Source organism: Dermacentor variabilis, chromosome 7 (genome assembly GCF_050947875.1).
Source record: "Dermacentor variabilis isolate Ectoservices chromosome 7, ASM5094787v1, whole genome shotgun sequence".
Lineage (NCBI taxonomy): Eukaryota > Metazoa > Arthropoda > Arachnida > Ixodida > Ixodidae > Dermacentor > Dermacentor variabilis.
In genome coordinates this window covers 61,115,261-61,134,436 of record NC_134574.1, presented here as the reverse complement: position 1 = coordinate 61,134,436, position 19,176 = coordinate 61,115,261, and the positions used below count along the sequence as shown (strand labels likewise).

General features: G+C 45.0%; 2 protein-coding genes, 1 long non-coding RNA gene and 1 pseudogene across 4 annotated transcripts in view; 1 reads left to right on the top strand and 3 right to left on the bottom strand.

Annotated features, from left to right (window-relative positions):
* Window positions 1-19,176, top strand: part of LOC142587473 (uncharacterized) — a 192,467-nt gene that overhangs the window by 12,270 nt on the left and 161,021 nt on the right. The gene's annotated exons all lie outside the window — the stretch shown is intronic.
* Window positions 1,461-8,155, bottom strand: LOC142587469 (uncharacterized). Of its 2 annotated transcripts, XM_075698514.1 has the most exons (13): window positions 7,814-8,155; window positions 7,574-7,642; window positions 7,373-7,426; window positions 7,232-7,255; window positions 4,657-7,083; window positions 4,070-4,491; window positions 3,922-3,972; window positions 3,663-3,740; window positions 3,418-3,447; window positions 3,256-3,315; window positions 2,284-2,339; window positions 1,894-2,113; window positions 1,462-1,689 (listed from the first exon to the last, which is right to left on the bottom strand). In XM_075698514.1, exons 6-13 carry the CDS (start codon window positions 4,284-4,286, stop codon window positions 1,562-1,564), a joined length of 840 nt encoding a protein of 279 aa, XP_075554629.1. In that variant the 5' UTR covers window positions 4,287-4,491; window positions 4,657-7,083; window positions 7,232-7,255; window positions 7,373-7,426; window positions 7,574-7,642; window positions 7,814-8,155; the 3' UTR covers window positions 1,462-1,561. The 2 variants fall into 2 exon arrangements, with proteins under 2 accessions (XP_075554630.1, XP_075554629.1); XM_075698515.1 differs by lacking the exon at window positions 3,922-3,972 and having other exon boundaries at window positions 1,461-1,689.
* On the bottom strand, window positions 9,304-15,592 carry LOC142587470 (uncharacterized). Its single transcript, XM_075698516.1, has 6 exons — window positions 15,273-15,592; window positions 15,112-15,171; window positions 14,075-14,390; window positions 13,905-14,012; window positions 13,271-13,345; window positions 9,304-9,545 (listed from the first exon to the last, which is right to left on the bottom strand). Exons 1-6 carry the CDS (start codon window positions 15,318-15,320, stop codon window positions 9,346-9,348), a joined length of 807 nt encoding a protein of 268 aa, XP_075554631.1. The 5' UTR covers window positions 15,321-15,592; the 3' UTR covers window positions 9,304-9,345.
* LOC142588135 (uncharacterized) lies at window positions 11,835-12,684 on the bottom strand (annotated as a pseudogene).

Sequence of the window (19,176 nt, the reverse complement as noted above, 5' to 3'; positions counted from 1 at the left end):
TGACCCCAATTACTTCCCGCGCCTTGGTCATTGCTTCCGCCATGCCCTTGCCCGCTTGCACCTCCACCTGTACTCACCCGTCCGCCTTCACTCTCGCCATCACGCCCTGCTCGGCCCTCCCCACATTGGAGTCCCCTATCACCAGGACCCTTCTACGTGCAAACCGTTCGACTGCAGCCTGTGCCTGCTGCCCCTCCCTTTGCGGCCCGCTGGCGCCCCTGTGGCTGCAGCGTCGCCTCACTCGGGGCGCGTTGTGCAGCTTCACTATAACTACGCCGTTTCACCGGCGGCGAGCTGACGACGGCTTGCTTTGGCTCCCTGCCTCCCACTTCGCCTGTAGGGTCTACCCTACTTTCCGAGTTTTTGCCAACACTTTGTTGTCCTGACCCGACCTTCTCCGCTGCCCGCGTCTCCAGCGCGTCGAGCCGCCTTTCCAGTTCGGCGCTCCTTTCTTTTTCTGCCTCAAGCTCGGCCACGGTCCGTACTAACTGCGCGGCCTGGGCCGCCTCCACCTTGACAAAATTGTCAACTTTCGCCTGCAGTGCTACCCGCTTCTCCTGTTCCTCCCTCAGTTCTGCCTTAAGCTCGTCGAACTTAGCCGCCCAATTCCCTTCCAGTTTTTGGACGGCTTCCCTGACGCCCTCGCACGACCTGCACGTGAAGCTAGACCCCTCCGCGTCTGCTAAATTCTGGAACTTAGTTTCGTCGAGGAAGCACCATCGCAGGCACTCGTCGCACTGCACTTGCTCCCCGTCCCCCGCGGCCTTCGCGTTCTTCGATTTCATCGCTAGGCCTACGTCCCGAGGCCCAACGAGGAACTTCGCCAAATCACTCAAGCAAAGCCGACCTCGACCGCTATCCCAAACTAAAATAAAGAATTGTCACTCCCTACCCCATGCAAGAATCTGAGGAGCTAGCTGAAATAATTAACGAAGCCTATCAATAGGTCCCTCCTACCAACTAGGCCTAAGGGGAGAGTCGCCAGACCTAGACAAAGCCGGTGCGTTTGCTACTCTTACCAAGAATTCAAAATTTGCGCCCCTACTCCATGCAACAGAAAATACTTCAAAACACTAGCTAATAAAGATAAAAAGGTACTTAGCTACGAACGAAGTCGCTGAAGCCTCGACCACAGGAGCGTCCGTACCGCCGTCCGCGCGATGAGACGAGATGCAGCTAGGCGGCACACGCCACCTACACGCCGCCTAGCCGCGACTATACCCAGGTGAAAATATCTCAAGTGGTCCCACTTGATTCCAGCTGTTCCCCATTGAACTGGCTTATGGTGAAATTCCCAGTTGGTTGTGGTCCCAGCTGGATTCAGTTCAGCTGCCCAGGTGAAAATTCGTAACTGGGATGCTACGTGTCCCAGTTCTAATGGTTTATTAGCCAATTCCCAGCAGGCCTAGTGGGACCAGGAGCTAGTGGGACCAGTAGCTACTGGAACCAGTAGGTACGTATGCCGAGCTGTTAGTGCCAAGCTGGCCTCAGCAGCCAACTGGCCATGGCCTCAATATATCAAGAGATGCATAATCGACAATGTCGGACAGCTTGCCAGGTTTTATTGAAATTTGAGCCTGCGCTTTGATTTTAGGACGTCCTGGATCTTTTCCGACAGCAGGTGGCCCAGGTTCAGGAGTGTTGCTTCCACATCTATGTTCTTCTCTGCACCCCAGTGCTTCAGTGTGGCTGTGAAAAGAGCAAATGTAGAAACAGAAACAGATTAAAAAGCTCCAGTGACAGCTGCCACAGCACAACTCAGAAGAAGCTTGAATGGAAGCTGCAATTAAGCTAGTGTATGTGAATTAAACCACTGGCACTGTTTGTGGCAGCCGTCAATACATTGCAACTTGGCAATAGTTCGACGTTTTCTAAATATTTTTTTCAATTCACCTGCAACAACAGCAACCTTCTCAGGTGTTAGAGGCTCTTTAGCCACTTCGCCCAGGGATTTCTTCCGTGGTGCCACCATCCCTGTGACGCTTTTCTTTTCCAAGACGTCCTTCCCCCACACAGCTTCAGCCGTGTCCTTCACGACAAGTGTTGGCTTCAGATTCCGCATGATTTTGAAGGCAGCTTCGGGACGCACAACAACTCCCTTGGCAAGGTGGAACTGCGAGAAAAAGCAATATAATACATACAAAGTCATAATGAGGCAGCAGACCGTGAGGAAAGTGAAAGAAAATATAAAATAATAGAAGGCATCGGCTTTCTGCCTAAGGTCAGAGGTGTACCTAGCTGGAATTGTGGTAATGGCTTATAGACTAATCTGCTTGTACTCACAGTGCCATTGTCCAAGTACGAGAAGTTAGCAACTGTTGTAGCGTTGCTGATTTGGCCTGTAAAATAAAGGTCACTTGATTACGTTTTGTTTTTGTTGCATTCTGCAAATTAGTGCAATGAAGTAATGTCAGTCCTATTAATACAATTTTGGCCTGTGCCAAAATTGTAATGGGCCAATAAAAAGAAAAATTGCTTTCTAGATAGAAACACCAGGTGAACACCTACTGGCATTTCCATTTAAGAAGTAATTTTCAGCTTTTATTGCTCGATTTATTTGCTTGAAAAAGCTATAGTTATGCAATATGTTGCGTCTTCATTTGATCAGCACAGAAAACTGTGTCCCTGATTTTGCTTTTAGCACTGTCAACACTTTTACAAATAAGGAAATAGCAACATAATAGGTGGCTGCTCATTGCATGAGAATATGCATTCACCACGTGTTCCCAGCGACACGGATAAATGTTAAAATGTGGCAAGGCGTTTAAGGTTCATGTACTGTAGACATCCAAAACTGCAAAAGGCAAACGAGAAAACATGGAAGTGCATGGATGGGTACTGACAATGTCTGACCCTTAGCAAGAACCTTTAATTAATGATAATGGAATGGCAAGCAGTGCTTCACCTGTCTGTTTCACATGTTATATTTATTTACCAAGGTGTTATGCTCAATGCATCTGCACTATATCTTAAAACTTCTCAGCTTTAGCAATGTTGATAGCCAACGAGGAAGCCCCACTCTAAGTAACACGGTGGTACATGATGAAAGTGAACAGAGACTAATATCTTGCTTTAGGTGGGCACAAATGTGAGAATGCAGAGGAAGCGCAGCTGTTGCTGCATTGGTATTCAAGAGGGTGCACGCTGATTGAGGTCGTCATTTAAATTAAAATGTACAATTGCCTTCCATTTAATTTTTACTGTATTTAACTGAGAATACTGAACCCTATTCGGCATGAACAAGGATAAGCATACTTGGTGGTGGAGGCAACATTGGCTGCTGCGAAGCACGGGGAGCCGTGGATCCAGGGGAACCTAAACAGAGAGCCAAACGTGGTTTAGAAAAGCACATGAAATAATTGGTTCTTATTCACCCTGCCTTTGGATGTGCCAGCCAGAGAAGGAAAAGAGACTCACCACAAGCCAACTCGTCACCCAGTGAGGTTTCTGCAGTAAAACCAAATGTAATACAACGTAAATTTTCAGACATGTTATATCAGTGCTCTCAGCAGCAATATTTCTTAACTTTGGCTACAGCTGAGCTCTGCTCCATGATCTCACAAGTTAAAAATGCATACACAGCTAGGTGAGACGATTGTGAAGTGATTATACAGTTTACAGTTAGTACCAACAAATGTAGGATATAAAACAAAAGGTCAAACCTCTGTCACTGCTTTCTACTTCCTTAGGCATTTTGGCAGCAGCTTCAAGTCTGCCCACTGTCACAGATGGCGCCGGGGCTGAAAGGCATAAATTTTTGTAGCATCAGCACTTCTCTTAAGGAGCAACTGCCCTGCATAGCGGTATGTGCTAAACACCGGTAACAGAAAAAATTACCACATACTTCTAAGTATATGCATGGTAATAATTCAAATGGCCATATACATTCACTTCATTAGAAGTAATAATAAAATATGAAACCTTTGCTGCTGCTGCAGCCTTGAAAGAGCTGCTGGGGAAGTGTGCCTTCCACTATAAGAAAAGCAGTTAAAGGGTAAGCAATAGTGCGCCGCTGCCGCATCTCAGGGCACTTATAGAACGAATTAGTAATAAAATATGTCACACTTACACTGAAAAATCTTGCTCTCCAGGCACTTCTCTAGAGAAATCACTCGCTCCCTGAGATAATCCCTCTCTTCCCTGTACTCCATGGCCCTCGCCTTCCACACCTGCGCTTTTTCTTGCGCTGCCTTCAGCTCGCTCAGCGCGCACAATGAATCTGAGTCGCTGTCCGAGCTCCCCGACTCGCTCACAGTGCTTGCGCTGCAGTCAGTAAAGTGGGTCATCGATTACACTAGCAGCGCACAGTTCTCAACTTTTTTAGCCTAGCGTGAGTTCATTCACGTGACTTAGATGTTGGCGAGTGCGCGCAACTTTGCCTTGGGGGCGCTGCGCCGCTTGCTGCAAATTCGCATGTGCGTCTTCCAGGTTCTTGGTTACGATGCTTTCATACATCGAATCCCTCGCCGTCTCCCGGTTTTTTTTCTGTGTCTATGAGGTATAAACAATTCACGTGAACTCAGTCAATGTGTGAAATTAAACACACAAACTGTTTTGGTAAAATTAGGACTATCGCATGCATCTTTGTTTTCACACATATTTCTGATAAGCACTAACTATACCGCAGTCCTGCATATTTATATGGCAGGCACTAACCTTTTTCTCCGCTTTTTTTCTTTGCGTTGTACTCTTGGCCGTCTCGGCCCCTTCGTCCGAGCTGCTGTTGAGGTCCGGCCGAATCTTTGGCTTTTGCAGCCGTTTAGTGTCCATTCTTCGACGGACCTCGGCTTCGGTTTCTAAAGAATGCATAGTAACGGTAATAATGATTAACAAGAACTCACATTGGATTCAAAGCACATACCTGCCAGCATCAGGACTTGGGCGTTGTAGTAGCCGGTGTTTTCACCGTCTATCGGGTCCCGCCAAAATACTGAATAAACAGACTTTTTATCAAAATATAAATTGTTCTTCGGCGTAAAATTTTTTACGTCTGAAGCAGGAATTACGTGAAGCTTTCCGTCGAAATCGCTCGTGTACCTTACGACGGCAAACATCCTTAACGTAAGCTCGACCGATGCAAACGCACGCACAACTCAAGGCGTAGTTCTCACGTGGGTCGACTCACCGAAAACTTGCCCAGATCGGATCGGATTGCATTGAATTTAAGCGCTCGGTAAAGTAAAATAAGTTGTAGTAATAAATATAAAAATCTACATATATAAAAGTGACAAAACAAATGTTAGAGTAACAAAAATACTTACATGTCAATAAAAGTAACAAATATTAGTGCAGTTGTTTCAACAAAGATATTTCTTTTCGCAACTACCATCCAGTGCGATCCAGTCCGATCCAATCATCCAGCTCCCGCTGTTGTGTTAGCCGTGTTGGCCAGTTGGCCATTGCTAGCTCAGATTTTCGCGACCATGGGTCCTCGGAAGCAGTATTTAGGGCCCATGAACAATGCTCACGACCTTCCGAGATCCACAAGAACGTATCTTCAAAGACGTACAATGTCACAGTGCGATTCCTATCAAGCCATGTCGCAAGACAACGATGCAAACGGTGATGCGGTGTCGGCGCCAGGTAAGCCGTGTACCGGCAGCGACTCGGACATTGAGCAAATGATGCAGGACAATAGCTTTTACATGGGTGTTTTTGCACTTTGCCCCCACTGAAATGCGGCCGCCGTGGCCGGGATTCGATCCCACAACCTCGTGCTTGGCAGCCCAACACCATAGCCACTAAGCAACGGCGGTGGGTCGTTTCAGTGACTGAAACATCAGGGAATAAACTTCAATATGATAAGTAAGGTTAAAACTACTGCCATACAAAATGGGTGAATAAGGTTTAGGCAGCTTCAATTTTTCCCATCTCGTTAGGACAGTGACAACCTTATGGGCTGTTTGAAAGGCTAGCATGCCAATATTACCTTTTGAAGCTCTAAACATGAAAAGAATGTGAAAATAATGTGCAATGGTACTCACTGATCTATCAGGGAGATGTACGAAGTCTTTCTCAGGCACTAGATAAGAATAAAAACTCTTTGCGACACCTTTAATGCCGCTGTGTGTGCAAATAAGTGTTTTAAAACAAGCTTAGCATTGAAGTAATGCTATCTAGACACAATTACATCACATTCGACGCAAGAAAATTGCATGGCTGCTATAAGAAACAAGCTGAGCTATACAACATTTAGAGAGCAGAGAAAAAAATTCTGGCAATTACTTCGGCATAAAAACTAAACATTTGATCAGTTGCTTTATGAATGGTGGTATGGGTGGCTCAAGGCATTTACATTTATTTGTTAGATACAAAGTGCATGTGAGCACTCAGGTAAGAGTAAAGCAGATGTACTTGTCCCACAGCAAATAGCAACAGAAGCAGGATTAAATGAGCGTGATGGAATTCGCTAGCACAGTTTAAAGCATACTAATATTTTCGCATTCACGAAAGCATTGTTCAGAGAGAATGGGAATAAAAGAAGGTACTCTGTATGCCAGATGTGTCATCCCCCTGGGCGTTGTCATTAGGAAGACGCCAGTAATCATCTGTAATCCCAGAGTGCATGCTAGTTAATTAAAAATCACACTATGAAACTGGTGTTAAAAATACTTAAAATTGAAGGGTTTAACAGAGAGTGTTAGATTAGGGGGACGCAAGTGTCAGGGCCCCTAACTGTAAAATGGGTAATGAGGGATGCTGTAGTAGTGGAGGGCTCTGGATTAATTTTGGTCGCATGGCCATTATTTAGTATGTATCCAAGCACGGTACACGAGCATTTTTACTGTCCGAACTGGAGTGCGACCACTATGGCCAGGAGTCGAAGTTGTGAACTTGTGCTCAGCAGCAGAATTCCATATCCACTGAGCCTCTGCAATGGTTAATGTGTTTATATGCTCTCTACCTTTCTTCAGAATCATTTTTCAAAGGCCTTTGGCTCAATAGTGCCCATATTACACAGGTACACATCTCTGCAAATAGTTTACTGAAAATTCATATGCCTTAAAATGCTTTTAGCTGAATGTAAGAGGAACTGAAAGCACTTGCCTTCTGTCATAGGACTTTGTCCTACGTGATCTGCTTCTGCAGGAAAAGCATCGAATTATTGTCGTTAGGTATTAGAACTTTGGGTCATTATGAAAAGTTTATCTGCCCAGTAATTAAGGCTATAATCACACAAAGAGAAGGAAAAAGATCTTTTCTGCCAAACCACAGCTCTCCATGTACTAACCTTGTCTGGTGCAAATGGCTTGTTCTGGAATGAAGTGCAGTAAAACACTTAGTAAAACACTAAAGAAAACGGAGTCGCTTTGAAATAATACAACTATTCCAGAAATGATCCCAGAAGTATAGAAGAAATGAAACAGCTCACCCATCCTGCCATGGCCTTTGGCATTATGATCGTGCTTGGCATGAATGCCTTCCACTATAACAGACAGGTTTAAATATTAGCATAACACGTAACACACAGTTAATCATGAAAACTACTAAAACAAGTCACCAATAAGGCGTGTATCTGATAAGGAATGTAGGCTTTAGCCTTTCAACTTGATTGCTAGATGGAAGAACTTACCTTCCAATGGAAGGTAAGTGCTTTCTATGGTTCTTGATATATGGTCCCATCTCTGGAGAGAAGCTTTCACTAAAACAAAATGTACATGCCAATTACACCCATATACTTAATGCACAACCTATGAACACACTATGAGCATGCCTGTGTCAAAGTATATACGATTCTTGTAGCGCGTCTCTCTTACACACTCCTGGCAGTATGTATTATTCAGTGTGTTCAAGCCAAGGTGATTACGCTTACCTTGAAATATTTTGCTTTCTAGGCACCGCTGGAGCGATGCCACTTGCTCCAGCAAGATTTGATTTTCTTTTTCTAATCTTTGAGCTTTTTCCTTCCACATTTTTTTTAGCTATTTCTTTTTGCAGCTCTGACTCGGATATCAGGGATTCATCCTCGTATGATGAACTGTTGCACTCCCAATGGGATTTCGGGCTCGGAAAAATTGAATCAATTAGAAGATTATCAATTGCAAATACACAGTGTACAGACATACTTACATGGTTTTGTTGATTGGGCTAGCTGCATGACTCACCCCTGGCTTTTTTTTTGCATTTTGAAGATGCCTTGCCAGAATTCTACTATAGTTTGCAGTTTTGCATTTGTTTGCACAATTTTGCGCTTTTGTGATACCTAGTAAAAACAGTAAAAAATACTGAGTTGGTAAAGCTTTAGGTCACGAAATAATAGGAAACTGCACCCTAAGCTCATGGCGTACCTGCTTGTCTTGCTTCTTGGCACTAGGCCTTTCATCCTCACTGTCGTCTTCCATTTGTATTTTAGGCATGGGCACTCTTTTGCTTGTCTTCTTATTTTCCAGCTCCTCCCGGGATTCTGAGTACGGCATATAAAGGGGATTACATGAACAGTAAAATGAAAGCAGTAGTATTAATTAAATGCAGGCACAAGTAGTACAATTAAAGAATCAAGTTGCCTGCCAAAACAGTGCGACATTAGAGCAAGCATTATTGCTAATATAGTTGGGAATAATTTTGTGTAGTTGCACGTCGCGATGGTAACGTGTCCGTGCACTGACATAATACGTCAACTTGTTTCTAACGTACATTTTGACTACACCCGAAAAAAATAAATTATCCTGCTGAATTAATATGTTGGTTGCATGTGCAGGCGCAGTCAAATTAACTGCCTCGTGCATTGATTTAATATTTTGCTGATTAATCTCGAAAACACATATGCGCTTGTGGCCTGCCACACCGCTCGCCATACGTATTGCACGAACTGAAGTACTATAGCGCCAAACAGACGACACAAGAAGAGACACGGACGAGCACTTACTAACAACTGATGCTTTATTGACAGAAACACACAATATATATACGCAAATTTGGCGGTGCAACTCGCGCATTGTCAAAACATCACATGGTAACTAGGCAAAAAGCAATAGAACGATTGTGAAGGTGACATCCGTGTCTCTTCTTCTTGTGTCGTCTGTTTGGCGCTATAGTACTTCAGTAATATGCACCAACTAGCCCAACAAAAAGTTCTGCTGGTATTGCACGAAGTCGTCCGTACACGATTACTCATTCGAAATCGCATGCTACTGCAAAAATTATTTCGTAGTTTTCAGATTACATCTGTATTACATGCCAGTAGTTCATGGTCTATGATTTAAACAAATATGCAGTAGAAGAAGTTGTGGGGCTAGATGGTTCATAGCTTTCAATAGGTGAAGCGCTAACAGAGACAGCACACTAAGAAAAAACAATGACAGAACAAGGCGCTTGTCCTGTCCTTGTTCTTTCTTAGTGTGCTGTCTATGTTAGCGCTTCATCTTTTGTAAACAAATTTAAACGCTTAATTTGAGCAAGGTGTGAGCATGTGCGCGCAAGCTCCACGTGTGCAGAACTTACCAGCCAGCAGCAGAACTTGGGCTTCGTAGGCCCGCATATTCTCGTGGTTCTCTTCGTCAACCCAGAATACAGAGGGCACAGTCTTGTTGTTAAAATCCTCTGTGCTGCGAGGATGAAAGTCCAAAATCGAACTGGGAGTTACAACGTACAGCCGGTTCTTGTCGAATTCTTTGAGAAACTTCACTAAAGCAAACATATCGCAATACAAAACAAGAGCTACTCACTGCACCGGCGCACGTTGTAAAATGCGTTGCAGCGGCTATGTGGTGGATCGAGTCGGATTTTTATACATCCGTATTGGATTGGATACAATGACCGGCCGCAGCCGTTGAATAAAAAAAGAATGAGCAAACATGACTGCACTTTTTGGAATTTATTCTACAATTTTATAACTGTAAATTTAATTTCAGCATGCTGAAACATTTTTCAAAAGTTTGATGATGCAAAATAACATGGCATGATCACCGTGTTGGCCCCGTGTTTTAGATCAGCTAGCCAAGCCTAACCACAGCTTAGCCGGTGGCCTTGTTTCTTTATGACTGAGACAGACAACAGTTTATGACTCGTTGGTGGATAGTATGTGCGCGACATTCTGTATATTCAAATGAGGCCCTGGAAACGATGTCTCGATACTGGAGGGGATGGCACGGACCTTCCCTACACTACAAGGAAAAGGTTACTTGAAATTCGATCTGTGCCACAGACTGCAGACACAGCGACGCAGCAGGCAGCCGTTCAACATCACGCATGTACCGTCTCTTCAGCGACTTGTAACCCCGCGCATTTGGAGTCTGACGAAGATTCCAACGTGCCTTCAGCATTGCCTTCGTGCGAAGAGAGTGAACCAAGTTCTTGCGGCGCGCTGCCACCAGAACCAGCCCAGGAGGAGGAGCCAAAGCTGAGTCCTGACGACTTGTTAGCACTGGCTGTGAACTTCGCGATCGAATACACGTTTCCGTGGAAAGCGGTGGGAGCACTGCAGAGGTTACTTGCATATGTCTTGCGAAGATGTGATTTACCGGTGACAAAGTATCTGTTCAGAAAGAACGCTGGTATCAGCATCGACGCCGCCAAGTTTCGTTTTTATTGCAATGATTGTAAGTCTCCCATAGCTGAGACGTCGGGACTCCTGGCTGAGCGAAATGTAACTCGGGGCAGCTGCAGTGTGTGCACTAAAGGGTACTGCGGGCGAGAGATGATGCTTGACGGACATTTCTTTGTCAGCCTCCCATTGCGCCAACAGTTGGCGCCCCTACTTTCAACACAAGAACTTGCAGTTGCCCTCCGAGAAAGGCTGGACCATATCGAAGACCGCTGCAAAAGTAGCGTAACAAATGAAATGATGGACATAACAGATGGCAAAGCCTACCGAGCCATGCGCCAGAAATTAAACAAATACGACCTCAGTCTGACCGTTAACTCCGACGGAAGTCCACTGTTTAAGTCTTCAACGTACTCTATTTGGCCAGTTCAGGTGACAGTCAATGAACTGCCACCACATACCCGCGGCAAACGTGTTTTCACCACCACGCTTCGGTATGGGCAGTCACATCCTGACATGGGACTGCTAATGGGCAGTTTTGTTCAAGAAATGGAGGACCTCATGCAGGGCGGCATCACCTTGACGGATGGCACAAACTCCATCTCATCGAAGGTATGTACAGCATTAAAAACAAGTAGTGCTCATTCAACCGTGGTGGCATTGTATTGATGTAAAATATTACATGGGAAATGTTATATGCAGATTTTGTGAGTGCATGTGACATTCAGTAACAAAACCTGAGGGAGTAAAGCCTGATACCAAATTTTTTTGGCCGGCTAGTTTGTATTTTCTGTTCTTTTACATAATATAAAACTTACTGCACACTACCAATTAAAGCATTTCATCTGCACTAGTGCACCCCGGTTTACGCAATGGACCTTTTCACAAATTCCGCCGCGCCACCAAGCGGCCGCGCAAAGCACTCTGGGAAAACGGAGCGCCGCCGCGCTGCGCTCACGTCTTTCCCTCCGCCTCTTTGACTGCGCCCGGCCACCGAAAAGGCTTTCTCAGCCATGTCGTCGTCTTCGCTGTTTCTTGGTCTTCCTGTTGTGTCTGCTGTTCCTTTGCATGGCATGACACAGTTGGATGTTGCGTTCTCCCACCATGGATCACCAGCCGAGCACGGTAAGTAGATGCAAAGACCGGCGTTTGCCCACTGCATGTTACGTCGAGCCCTCGCCGCACATTTGCGCATTGCTCCGCTGCTGTACACGGGGCAATTTTCTATTTTCTATGTCAATGAAAATTATCAGTTGTTGACTGTGGTATTCATCAAATGCACTACAAGCACTGGACATATTCTGAAAACTGCGATTGATAAATACTGCAGAGGAAAACTTGCGTTACTTTCTTAGGTAGCTGCAGTACTCCATTCTCTATTAAGGGATGGCTCATTGGTAAAATTGTTTAGATAACAGCAAATCTTCCACAATTTGTTCAGTTTATGAGCCATAACATTGGGGAAAATGCTCTTCAGTATGCGAAACTTCTTCACTTCTCTGATGACGCATTCAACGTGTACTCTCAGATTGGCAATCTCCCTTGTTTTGGTCTCTTCAGCGACTGAAAACTGCTGCTTTCCATTCAGCATAGGTGGCACATTTAGGCTAACACCAATTTCATTTAGATCATCACTGATGAGAAACCCTCCGTCTACCATCACGCTATCTCCGGGTTCAAGGAGATCATATAACCCACTTTTCCTTGTAATCTCTTTGTCTGATATCCTGCCAGGAGACAGGTCAGAGACAAAGGAGATAAACCCATTGGGTGTTATTCCCAGCAGGCCTTTTGCTGTATTGTGACTTTTGTAGGCACTGAATGTGTCACTCTGCACAGTGTAATCAGATGGGGTCTCAATAAAAAGTTCTGTACAGTCCAGTATCGCACGAGTTGGACAGAAAGCCCTGAAAGACTGTGGCATGTACGAAGACACAGTTTCACGTGATGGCCACACTGGGATCTGAACTAGCACATCACTCAGGAAATCTACCCAGTAAAAGAATATGCTGCTTACCAATGATGTGCTTATGGCAAAACGGAATGCTATATCCTGCTCTAGGAGACTCGACTCTTAACCTGCACAAGCAGATAATCAGCTGCTCCTCCACACTAAGCATAGGTCATCGGCCAGCTGGCGAGTTCGTTGTTCTGTGCTTGGAACAGATAAATGCAACGAAGCATTCAAAGCGCTTCAGTGAGGAGAAGCCAGTATAAAACCTAAGCTGCTTCTCATCCTTGACTAAGTCTTCAATATGAGAACTTCGCTTAGTTGTCTGCTTATCTCTAGCCCTCTCAGTCTTTTCCTTGTGCAGCAAAGAACGCAGTTTAGCTACTTCTTCAAGGAAACTGGTATTCTGTCTCAGCTTTTCATTCTCTTGCTGTAGTTGTTGACACCTAGTTACAAGCTCTGCAGCCCTTGCTTGGTAACGATGTGCTGCCTCTGATGCTGGTCCCGTGGAAAACGTATGGTCGTAGTCTGGAATGAAGCAATCTAAAACAAATATGGTAGGCTGCATTTAGCAAACAGTTTTTATATGATAGCAAGGTCAGGTGGGAAAAGTGAAGCCAGATTTATATGAAATTGTTTATAGTAAAAATAAACATGCAAAATAAAATAAAATGACAGAAACAAGCCATAGGCAAGAGCTTAACAGCAGGTGCAAAACACAATGCCAGGATTATATCTTCATGCTCTCATTTCCAATTCCTCAATCTATTCCATTCTAGTTGCATTCTTCAATAGGTCTTGCTGTACATATACACTACATTTCACTGCGAGGTTACCTGCTAGTAGCTGGGGATGGATGCTTGATGGAGAAGCAGCTGGAAGAAGCACAGGTGAAGTAGCTGAGAGGTTGTCTGCAAAGATAATTTCAAAATACTTTAACAGCACGGCTGTAGCTGCAAGACAGTACCTGAATTACAGCACCTGTAGACAGTACCTGTAGCTGCAAGACAGTACCTGACAGTACCTGAATTTAAATAACCTGAATGAGTGGAATAACGTTCTCTGGAAAACGAACTTTTTAGTAACAGCTGTAGCAGAGCCAGCTCATAAAGAGAGGTATAAATGTACAATCACTAATAGCGAGAAAGCCTACTGCCACCCCCCCCCCCCCCCCTGAAAAAAAAAGTCATTGCGTCTGCTGGTCACGGCGAAACGAATCCAAACAAAAAGACAATGATAAGACAGCACTCCGTTTGTAATGCCGACCAAATCCCATCTGTGTGTGTCTCCCTTTTCACTTGCGCCTGTTATGCAGTGTCAAACTTCAACAAGTCCGTTTACTTACCGACCATTAAACCCGCTCCCTTCCTTCTAGCGAAAGAAAGTAAAGCACTATAGCAGCGACTGGTTCGCTTTCCACATTCGAAGCACATTAAGCTTAAATGCAAAAGAAAAAAGGCTGTTACGTACGTTGCTGAGATTCCACATCAACCGTGCCGCAGATGCAGAGTTCGTCCTGGATATAGGCCTCCTGCAACATCGCCACGACGCGCTTTATACGGCGTCGTTTCCCAGCGCCTGGCAAACATAGGGAAGCATTAGCAGCAGGCAACCATCTCCTCTCAAAGTGGCAGTCTTACCCGTAACCACAGCAGGTGTCCGTTCTGCATACACTCGGTGTGGAAAGATCGTGGGGAGACGATCCGTGTATCCCTTGCGCCCGCTAGTGTTGAAATGCGCACCACATATTTTGTGGTGCTTTGAAGGCTTCCACAAGGTGAATCGCCCTTCCGAGCCTTGCCGATTTATTCTGCGCACCCATTCTTGCTTCAGCTTGTTGTCCTTGGGGAATCCGTGGAATGATATGTTTTCGTCCTTTCTTGTGTTGTTGCTACAGCCGGGCACGCTACATGTTTGACCGCCACCGCGATTCTCCTTTGCGGACATGTCGAACGTCTAAAAAGCACCACAAAACTGCAGAAAGATTAACAGCTAACCACCGCTACAGTCCACTGCTAGATATTACTAAGAAACACCAACAACATGCACGAGAAGACGCACAAGGCCAGAAAACTGCGGCAGAACAACGCAACACCTGACAGCAGCTGGCAGGCGAGCATAGAAAAAGGGGGAGATGATCGCTCCGTTCTCCCATCGTGCTTTGCTCGGATCCGCCAGGGGATGGTGCGGCGCTGCAATTTGGGGAAAGGTCTATTGCCCTTCACTATTTCTGACTCGACAAACCTGTGCATGACAACTGTGATAAGTGTTTTAATTAAGGTGCACATGAATTTGCATGGCGTCATTTTTTATTATCGCAGTGCAACATTGTCTGTCATTTTCAAAAATCTCATAATTAATCCCACTTTTCCCAACTTTTTCTTGGACACAGTACATAAGTAGTACTGTTGTCACGCCAGTCAGCTTGGATTTCATACATGCCATAGTGTCGCAAACCGAGGGGTTGCAGCAGAGCACCAGAACTATAGGACCAGTGTAGCAGGCTCTTAGAACGAACTAGTGCGTGTCGTGCTTGCGCCATGAGCACGCATCGCCCAACTTTATTTTCCTCATCTTTTGCAGTGCCGACCTTTAGCGTCCGTGTGCACTTTACTAAGTATCTATAGGCATCTAGTTGCTGGCGCTGAGAATATCTGGTTTGGGTCTGTAGTCTCACCTGATCTTGATGTGGTGACGCCATGAGGTGCTTCTCCACGTGTGAGTAGTAAGGGTGAGTCTGCAGGCACAGCAATTGAAACTCATTAGTGAATATTCACCCAAGGTATGGCAGCCTCTTTTTAGCAAGGATAGCATCAGCATGCTCTGCTGTTTACTTACGAGAACATATGCTAGAGACGGCATTTGCTTTGAATAATTTATTCCCATTCCGTCTTTTGTCAAGAAGCTGATCAGGTGTGAAGTGATCCTGCATGCAAGCAATCACTGTGAGCGACCACATATCATTTGTGGCACAAAATGTAAATGACTGGCACCACTATACAGTAAGTTTACAGGGTGTCTACCAACCGGGAAAACTGGGAATTCTGAGGGAATTGGAATAGTCCGGAAATACTCAGGAGAACTCAGAGAATTTGTGCTTCTATCAGGGAAAATTAGCTGTAACATTATTGAAAGGGAACAAAAGCCGTGTTAATGCTGGCTCCAGTAACAGAGGAATTGCAAAGAATCGTCATTGACGTCGTGTCATTGGCACGATGTATTGCCAGAGTAAACGCCCGATTTTTCGGGCAAGCCCGATAATTCGCACGGCTTTGTGGCACCACCACTTACTTCTATAGTCAGTGCATATTGCTCTGACTGTAGGTCTGAAACGGCATTAATAGAGAGCTTTAGAATAGGGGCCCCAATAGTTCGGGGCCCAAAGAGCTTTGCGGGTGTTAGCGTTGGGGCATGCAGGAGTGAAGAGTTTAGAATAGGGTTTTACGCATGGAGGAAGGAAACTCAGGAGAGGCCCTGATGGCACTCTTCGTGAAGCTAAAGTGAAGCCGGAAGGTGGCGTTGCTCATGGCATTTCTCCGCCTATCGGGCCAGCTCTCCTCTCTTGTTTACATTTCTCGCGAAACCACGCCACGCTGTGCATAACCGGGCTGCCCGGACGTGCATGCTCCGCAGCAATACTAAACAATCGCGATGTCTCATTGCATTACCGTTGCCGAAGTCATGTTAAAAGAAGTTCATAATGAACTTCGCAAATTGGGCCGTGAGGTCGAATTGGCTGCTTTTACTGGCTTTTATGAAAATAAACATGCCTTATAAGGCCAGCCAACTGAACTATTCTCATCAACTGCAGGTACCGGCCGCTGCCCAGTTTTCGCATGTTTCTAAAAAAAAAAAAAAAAGGTCACCTTTATCGCTGCCTCCTGTTTGCTTTTCTCTGCTTGGGCTATAGGTCTTGCGAGCTGGACGTCTGGCAACACGAAAAAAATTATGCATTCTCACTGCACTGCAAGAACGCACTGGAAAGACGTACGTACGATACACCGACCCATTTGCGATCCATTTGGAGTTTATGAGCACTAAACACATTCTCGCTTGAGGAATCGTCATGCTTTATTGAACAAACTTCAGGGGACGCGCATCACTGACAGTGCGCTGGCGAGGACGCAGAAAGTCATTTCTGACTCCGCGTTTTAATTCATTGACTGCGGACTTGCCTTAATTTTCTTCCCACGGTAAATGAAGCTTCATGCAACCAAAGTTTTGCGATAGCTGGCGCACGGTGCAGAACAGTTTGTGCGTAGAACCGGCCTACATGCGACCATATGGAACAGCCGTTTGATGTGTTCGCAGGCGTGCATTCTATGGAGCCTTGCCGACTCTTGCAGCGCATCCACCAACCTTCACTTCCCTGCGCTTCTCGCGCACTTCAGATAAGATATGCCTGTAGTAGGGAAGATTCCTTCCTTAAGTCAAAGCAGCCGCTTCTTTCCCATCTTCCAGGATGAAGCATCGGCTGGCAGGCGCGCAGTGCCGAGGGCAGCAAAATGCACATATATTCTGCGTAACGTACGCTTTATCAGCACGTGTATTGAGGTGCACCTGTGCGGGTGTGCACGAACCTCGAACGTGCTCTGCTTAAAAGACTTCGCGCTGTCGTGAGTACTGTGAGGAACAAGCAACAGTTAAGCAACATATGTTTTAACATGCACAAAAGCAAGTTGTTACTGAACACAAACTATGCATTCATAACATATGTTCTACGTTGCCGCAAATGCACCATATGTGCTGTCAAATGCAGGAATCACTGACCTGCAAGGCATTCATTGTACAGATTCTGAAACACATTGGTTTCGGCCTGCGATAGCACGTTAGCATAATTCCCCCAAAGAGGGCAAAATCTCCCGCAGATATTTCTTCGTCCATTGCCATTGCCGTGGCGCGGTACATTGCGTACAGCGTTGCATGCGCATTCATTTCACGAACTTTAGTTCCTCCTGTCCCACTTTGCCACAGCAACATCCGGGAGAGCACGGTCCAGATAACGCAGCGCAACAGAACATGGAGACCAACACAAACCTGCCCGCGGAGGCTGATAGCATAAAATTTTCAGCCTCCTCATTGAAATAGTGCTGCAACCAGTCGAACAAGGAGTGTAGGGCTCACTCCACTGTCCACACTAATGGCCTGGCAAATCAAGTCAAGCGACTTCTTTGCCTTTAACTCTTTCGGGACTGCCCAAAAAAAGGCAATTCTGATACATGCTTGAAAATATCTTTTTATTCAATGAAATTTTTGCACTATCTTGTTGAAACATGCATCAAAATGAAGCTAAGTGATTGGACTTTTATTGTAGAAAAATTGAAATGACTAAATAGTAAACATAACAGAAAAAAAATCTCAAAATGCAAATTTTTTCTGCAAGTAAACACAAAAAAAGTTGGAAATTGTTGCATATGAAAGTAAAAAGCAGCACTAAAAAAATTCCAGGATATACAAAATGTGCTAAAATACCTCTATGACAACTTTGAGGCAAAAAAAATTTGCAGGCTTATGTACATTTTTTTTTGTGTGTGTGGTTTCTCACACCACTGTTCACCCCTCACTTCTGTGCACCCTCTCGGTGCCACTCGAGGAAGCAGTTCCACGAAGCATTGAAGCACAAATGTGCGTTGCAGTCACTGCAGAAAACAGTAGTCTTGACCTCATTCTTGGTTTGTCGATAGCAAAGTTTACAATTTTTGCATCTCTCCACTTTTTGGGGCTTGTGAAGTGGAGGCTTTGCTGGTGGTGGTGGAGGAGCACGAGTTTGCTTGGCTCCTTCAAGATCAAGAAGCTGTTGCACCAGTTCCTCCCTGAAAGCTAAATGGTCAAAGGAAGCATTTCTGGCCAGCTCAGGGACGTCTGGATGTCAAAGGTTACAAAAGTGGACTCAAGATAAAATTCTAGTAGCTTCATGAAATTGTCCACGGTTAGGCCGCTAGTATTCTGAAAATCTACTACACCCTTTTCGTCAATGCAAGACCTAACTGCACAAAATAGGTCATCATGCGGTATCGAAAAGAACAGGTTTTCTATGTCAAAAGAGACAGCGTAACCTAAAATTTTTTCATGATATTCGCTTACCCTGTCCCCTTAATGTAAACCACATAACATGGGGCAAGATACCCCAAAACGTGTCAAGCTGAGGAGACACTAATGCCCATTGCATCACAAGCTTCAGTATAATGGCACATTTCAATACATATGTTTGTGAACATGACACTGTTGCGCAACAAAATTTACAGTGAACAAGGCAAGAATGCAAAATACATAATATGGTGGAAAGCACCTAAAAAACAGCAAGCTATGAAGTAGTTTAAAATAGAAAAATGAACATGGTTGACATATTAGTGAATGAAAAGAGGAAAATGCATTTTTACAATTACCTACCGCATTGAGAAAAAGCAGTGAAAAAAGAAACTGCTGCTTGTTTGCATGGCTGAAGCCGTTAAATGGCCCATCAGCGGCCCCATAGCAAATTTCGGTTATACGCTGAAAGTTCTTACGTGTCCTCTAGGGAGCGTTCTGCCGCAAAAATTTTTCAAATGTGTTCATTAATAGCCGAGATAGAAATATTTCAGTGCCGCGAACCCATGATTTCAGCAGGCGGGCTCCACTGTCAAGCAACACACTCATTCGCTCGCCTCATCTAGCCCTCGCAAGCAAAATTCCTTCTCTGCGTTTTCCCATACCAGGCCTCGAGGATCGTGTGATGCATACGTCACAGGCCCCGCCTTCATTT